The sequence below is a fragment of the Nicotiana sylvestris genome, chromosome 2 (genome assembly GCF_000393655.2).
Source record: "Nicotiana sylvestris chromosome 2, ASM39365v2, whole genome shotgun sequence".
Lineage (NCBI taxonomy): Eukaryota > Viridiplantae > Streptophyta > Magnoliopsida > Solanales > Solanaceae > Nicotiana > Nicotiana sylvestris.
Genome location: NC_091058.1, coordinates 133,407,481 through 133,414,645, shown reverse-complemented (window position 1 = coordinate 133,414,645; position 7,165 = coordinate 133,407,481). Strand labels below are relative to the sequence as shown.

The 7,165-nt window shown below is 35.3% G+C and overlaps 1 protein-coding gene across 1 annotated transcript; it reads left to right on the top strand.

The window, feature by feature from the left end:
* The first annotated feature begins 4,523 nt into the window (after positions 1 to 4,523).
* On the top strand, positions 4,524 to 4,868 carry LOC104227139 (protein GLUTAMINE DUMPER 6-like). The gene has a single exon (XM_009779335.1). It carries the CDS (start codon positions 4,524 to 4,526, stop codon positions 4,866 to 4,868), a length of 345 nt encoding a protein of 114 aa, XP_009777637.1.
* The last annotated feature ends 2,297 nt before the right edge of the window (positions 4,869 to 7,165 follow it).

Sequence of the window (7,165 nt, the reverse complement as noted above, 5' to 3'; positions counted from 1 at the left end):
AAAACTCGTTTCTATGGTATTATTTCACGGGTTAGGCTTGTAATTTATGGAATTTAAGGATCAAAGTTTGGGGAAACTAGGGCTTGGAAACTTAGACCGACCATTTGAGGTCGGATTTCAGAACTTTTGATATGTATGAACTCGTGGGGAGATAAGGAATCTATTGATGTAAAAATTATCGAATTCCGAGACATGGGCCCGGGGGTCGGGATTTGTGTCGTATATTGATTATTTTTGCTTGGGCTTCGTTCCCTTAGTATATTTTGACACCGTGATTTTGATTTTGAATAGATTCGACGCGAGTGGAGGCCGATTCAAGGGGCAAAGATTTCGCGAGCTAGAGATTTGACCGGGTTGAGGTGAGTAATGATTGTAAATGATGTCATAAGGGTGTGAAACCCCGGATTGCACATCGTTGTGCTATATCGAGGTGACACACACGCTTGATGGTGAGCGTGAGGTCGTGCACTGTTGGGGGATTGTGACTTAGTCCATCCCGAATGACTATTTTACCGCGTATTTGACTGAAAGTCTATTTGCTATCATCATTATTTCGGTTGAATGCCATATTTGGGCCTCGTGCTAACTATTTGAACCCTTCGGGGATTTTTATTGATATTTCCTCACTGTTTTTGACTTTATACTTGAACTCAGTCATGATATATTTCTTGTTGTCATACTCGACCATGTTTACTATGTTTTAACACTTATATGATCTTTTAAATGATAATTGGGCTGAGAAATCCTGTTTTACTACTGCCGAGTGCCTTGTGAGGATTTTTGACTGAGTAAGGCCGAGGGCCTATGTTGTGAGGAAACACTGAGTTTGATTTGAGGCCGAGGGCCTAAGACATGTACGCCACGAGATGGCTTGATTGATATGAGGCCGAGAGCCTAGTGATGATGTCACGATATGGCCTGATATTGCGCTTGGGCCGTAAGGGGACCCTCCAAGAGTCTGCACACCTCCAGTGAGCGTGGGTACCCACTGTGATGTGAGATATAGCCCAAGGGGCTAGTATTGTTCTAAGACATTGCCCGAGGGGCGGATTTGTTGATATTGTTCCCGAGGGGCGAATCTTTATGTGTATATTTTCCTTAATTGCCTATCATTTACCTGCTTAAATGGTTGAAAAAGATTTTCGTGAAGTTTAATTCGAGTTAAATGACTTTCACATATCTTTCACTGGTTTTACTGATTCATTATAGTCTGCAAATGTGCTTTACGTGATTTCCTGCTTTCAGTCCTTATTTATGATTATTACTCACTGAGTTGGAGTACTCACTTTACTCCCTGCACCCCGTGTGCAGATTCAGGCGCATCTGGTCCTGCTCCCGAATGTTGATCTTTCCAACTCAGGCGGATCCGAGGAGTCTCTAGGTAGCTGTCGGCATTCGCAGCCCGGAGCTTGTTCCCTATCTTATTCTCCATGTTCTTAGTTACTTTATTAAACTCTGTATATTTCTTTGAGTATTCTGGATTGTTTAGATGTTCATGACTAGTGACACCTCGGTATCGAGCTGTGTTGGGTTGTATTCCGCAAATTATGTTGTTATATGCTTAAACTTTGGATTATTTTATCATGCTCATACCGTTTCTTACTGTTTAACTGTTAAATACCGAAATGGGAAGTGTCAGCTGGCCTTGTCTTCACGAGAAGCGTCATCACGACCGGGTCTGGGTTTAAGGTCGTGACACTTTGCCGATTCTATACTTTTGATTTTGCGTTTAAGACTCCAAAGTCTAGTTGTTTATTAGTAATTATCAAAAAAATTCCATTGGTTTATTAAATACAAAAACACCCTATTTTCAAGTGGTATATTCCCCTAGACCACATCTGTTTGCTTATAATAAATCTGTTTGAAATTTTTTTGGGAAAATGCATAAGTACCCCCCTGACCTATATCCAAATTCTTAACTACGCACTCTATTTTTACGGGATTTTTATTACCCCCTTAAACTATTTTAAAGTAGAATTATTTGCACCCTTAAAGCTGGCGTGGTAGAGTGTGTGTATTTCACTCTCCCAAGGAGAATGAGAGCAAGAAAAAATAATTTTCAGATTTTGCTTTTTGCTTTTTTACCATTTTTTCTTACCTTTTATTCCTTTTCCTTTTCCTTTTTCTTTTCCTTTTCCTTTTCATTTTCCTTTCGCTTTGTCTTTTTCTTTTCCTTCTTTTAGCGTTTCTTCTATAATTCCGGCAGATATTCATTCACAGGCGACTTTGTCTAACCGTATTTCTTCCATTTATTCTATTTTTCTTTTTCCTATTTCTATCCTTTTCACATACAAATTAAACTCTAAAAATGATCTATTCATAAGCAAAGCAAAATACACTCAGATTTGGGGGAAAGAAATTCATCATCGGAAAACCTTCCCGCTCCGAAAAAAATTGAGGTATTGAAATTTTAACTGGACAAAGTCTTCTCAGCTTATATTCATTTTTCTTTCTTTTTCTCTTCCTCCCACACATATATTACACTTTCAAGAAAAATTTATATATATATAAAGCAAAACACACCCAAATCAGGGTAAAAATATGTCAGCGGAAAAAAAAAATTGCCGAAAAAAAATGGTGTCCTTGAAATTCCGACGATCACCATTTTATATCGTTGGTGACCAAAACAAAAAGAGAATGAAATAAACCAATAAAATAAAATAATAAGAAATAAAAAAAAAGGATAAGAAAAAGAAGAAAGAATAAAAAAAGTATTAAAAATACATGTGGCAGCGCGTGTAGTTCAACACCTGCCAAGAGTTTAGTTGTCTAGTTTTAGGGTGGTATTTATTCCATTTAAAAAAAAATTAGAGGGGTAATAGGTTTCTCGCAAAAATAAATTGTGTAGTTGGGAATCCGGGTATAGGTCAGAAAGGTACTTATGCATTTACCCAAATTTTTTCAAAGATCTTGCTCACATCTTTTCAAAATAAAATATTTCTCACAAAGTACTTCAAAAACGTTTTTTCATAAAGAATGGTAATGAGGCACTTTTTTTTTATTAATGAAAAGTCCTTTTTCTTAATTAAAAAAAAAACTCAAATCTTCGTGAAAAAAATAGCTATCTAATGACGTTTTTTTTCATCACTAACTATTTTTCTCCAATAAAATTTTTTATGGCCTTCATTGTCCAAGAAAGAAAGTATATGATCATGTTCTCTCCTTTTGTATTAGTTAGCGCAACAGCGACAACAACGGCCTTACCCCTACCCGAGGAAGCAGAGAGAGATTGTTTTTAAAAGACCATTGACTCAAGAAAACGAAAAGAGACAATATCAATACCACAAATATAATAGAGACCATATGAATAATAACATCATCATATAGACAAGAAAATAGATGAAATGTAAAAGTGATAGCCAATTAAAAGACCCGACACTAATAAGAGGATGCACGCTTACCAAAGTAGTGCCACGCGATACCACTTCTTCGAAATCTTTTACTAAATATATGTATTAATACTGTATGGAAATAGATAAGTAGGAAAAATGACACCACTTGACATAAATTGTGTTTTGGTATGTTGGTTATGTGCTTGATTTTGCTCTAAAAGGTCAAAGATACAAACCTTAACTTAGCATTTTTTTTCTTTTGCAAATATTTGAGAGGGCATTTGTGATTAAAAATTGTGATGAAGTAGAATTGAACTCCGGATCTTTTCTAACTTAAGACTCAATAAAACCAATAGACTAAAGTCATTTCTTATTTAAAAGTATGATAATCAAAGTTATATTCCAGTTCTTCTATAAATTTCAACATCGCTTACAAAAATTCCTATGTACACCCCTGGGCACTATGAAAACAAAAGAGTAGTGAGATACAATATTAATCACTAGCAGTCTAAGACAAAAATCTTATTAGAATAGCGTCGCATAGGTACCAAGTAGAAATAGACTCAACTATCTCCTAAGTCCTAACCTACAATCCTAATACTCGACTTTCACAACTTACTATCAAGGGACATGTCTTCGGAAATCTGAAATATCGTCGTATCTTGCCTGATCACCCTCCCTAATACTTTTGTATTAGTTAGTGCCTTAGTGGCAAACACTTTGTGCCAATAATATTTTCTTCCAGTCCTGCAATATAATCACGTTATGAATAAAGCGTCCCTTCCTTCCACAACTATATGGTTTTAAAGAACAAAATAGTAAACAACAGTAGCAGCTAGCAATGAAAAGGTACTAAATAAAATCATGCCCCTCAAAAGTTTATCTACCTTTTGAAAAGCGTTAAAAAAAAAGGAGGAATCACCACTATGTAGAATTAATTTCCTGGAAACATCATAACTTAATAAACAAAATCAAAATTTTGTCGTGCAATTTGCAAAGCAACAGGAGAATCTGTTTGGAGCCTAGTGCCATTTTAGCAATTTCATATATAGGTCACACTGTCACAGTGCTTGTACAGCAGCAAGTTGTTTGGTGCTACACCTCTATAAAATCCAACACAATTCAAGATTTTTATTTCAGCTATAACACAGTTTCAACATAAATAGAGAGAGCTGAGAAAATTATCTAATCATGAGGGCTATAGCCACAAACTCAACCTCCATCTTCAGTGGTAGTACTATGGGCACAAATGGTAGTACTTCATTGTTGCATTGGAAATCTCCACTTCCTTACCTTTTTGGAAGTTTAGCATTAACGTTAACACTCATTGCCGTGGCACTTCTCTTCCTCGTTTGTTCCTATCGTAAACGGTCGTCTTCTACGGCAACTGATGACGAGGAGAAATCTGCATATTGTGATCACAAAACAAGTGCAAGTGTGGAGATGACTCCAAAGATCGTCGTTATCATGGCTGGTGACCAGAAACCGACCCACCTCGCTATTCCCCTTTCTTCATCTTCTTCTCAACTAAGGTGACAAATGAACGGGCCGGTTGAATTAAATTTGGGCGGATCAAAATAGATTAAACGAATTATGATTCAACCTAGTAAAATCTCACTTTGATCGAGATGAGTCAGGTCAAAATATGTCAAATAACAGTGGATAACTCAATTTGTCCAACGTGACTCAATTTTCCTTCCTTTTCTTATTTTGGTTGTGGCTCTAATCGGATCCATTAACTTTGTTCCGTCAAAATTTTGCTAGCTATTATATTGGTCTCCTAGTAGAAGCTTGGGATTCTTTTTTTGTATTTGTACGGGAAATGTAAAACAATTTTGAGAAATAGTAATAAATGTTCTAGTATTGAGTTTTTCGCGAATTCTTCACTTGATTGGAATTTCACTTTGTATCACTATTTATACTTTGATCCCACGGTCTTCTTCTCAGGAGGTAAATCAACAGTCTCCCATATCTCAATCTTCTCGGTGTAAAAATTCTTTACTAGTATTGCCGGAGTTTTATGCATGTCTGGACCCGCTCCTCTCGTCTTCTTTTTCCTTTCCCGCCTCTTTCGGTGGTAATTCGTCTTGTGGATAATTCTAAATGACTTCTTGCACCTTTATTAATTATTAGTAGGAACATTATTGGGAGATACCAACGGTGGGAATGAGATGTATTCTTATTTTTCCTTTTCTGTTGGGAGAGGGTCATGCGAAGTTAGCTTGAGGCGGATCTAGAATTTAAGCTTATGTGTTCTTACAATAATTTCAAGTTAATATATATGATATTAAATCAACGATTTGAGTTTTAATCTAAATATTTTTATACTTTTAATAATTTTGTATAAATATAAAGGGTCTACACAAAAGTTATTAGGTTCATGTGAGTCGTAGCCTTTGCACTAGATCAGCCCATGATTTGTCAATAGAAGAAAACAACAACAACAACAACAACCCAGTGAAATCCCACTTGTGGGGTTTGGGGAGGGTAGTGTGTACGCAGACCTTACCCCTACCCCGAAGGAGTAGAGAGGTTGTTTCCAAAAGACCCTCGGCTCAAAAAGACAAAAAGACAAAATAAGACAATAGAAGGAAAGAGAAGCAAAAAAGAAAAAAAGAAAAATCCTTGGTAAGATTGTATTATATATATATATATATATATATATATATATATATATATATATAAAAGAACAAAACAAGAAACTTGAAGTTAAACTTTTTAAATATATTATTATTTTTTGAAACGGACTAAAACAGATATGATTTAAGTTACATAGACTGATATTGTAATGATTTTTTTATTACTATTATTATTAGTAATTTTTAACCTATACTAGTAGACAAGTTATCATTTTTACCAAAAAAGTAAGTATAATACTTATCAATATATGTATCTATATTTACTTAATAAATGGCCTGAATGTAAGTATTTTTTTAAAGAAATTTTACCTCCTATAGCAAATTATTACATCCTATTTATTATAAACCAAAATAATTTCAAAATATTATTATTTATTGCTACCTTTTCTATTTTATAACAAAATAGATTTATTTATACCTACCATTTAGGGATGAATTACGCTAATTATGTTCTCTCTCTTTTCCTTCTCTCTCTATCAGCAAGATTCTCAATCCTTTCTCTTCTCCCTCAAATTAGCAGAATCGTCGACGTCATCATCATGGTCGTTAGTGTCATCATCCACTATTGGCTCATCCTCTTAGGCAAACAGATATGGTCATGCTATAGAGAAGATTTGAGGACCGGGTTTTTGTTCGTCTTCATTTTTAGTTTTAATATAATGTATACAGTATTATGCTTGCCCAGAAAACGTCATCTCCGACGAGCTTTTGTGATGACCTTTCATCACTTATTTTTAAAATAAATTCTACGTTCTGATGTCTTAAAAACCTCTTTTAGCATCACCTTAATTTGCGTGTATAGTCCGGGCGCGTAGCCGGAAAGCCTATATGTGAAAATCTGTGAAAAATGATAAATTTTGACTATAAAATGAATTAATTTGACTTCGGTCAATATTTTGGGTAAACGGATCCAGACCCGTGATTTGACTGTCCGGAGGGTCCGTAGGAAGATATGGGACTTGGGCGTATGCCCAAAATCAAGTTCCGAGGTCCCAAGCCCGAAAATGAATTTTTAAAGAAAAATGTTTAAAGGATTTGAAAATGAATTTTGATTAGAACATATTGGTATCGGGCCTGTATTTTGGTTCCGGCACCCGGTACAGGTCTTATATGTGATTTAAGACAATTCTGTGAAGTTTGGTAAGAAACGGAATCCGTTTGACGTGATTCGGACCATAAATGCAAAATTTGATG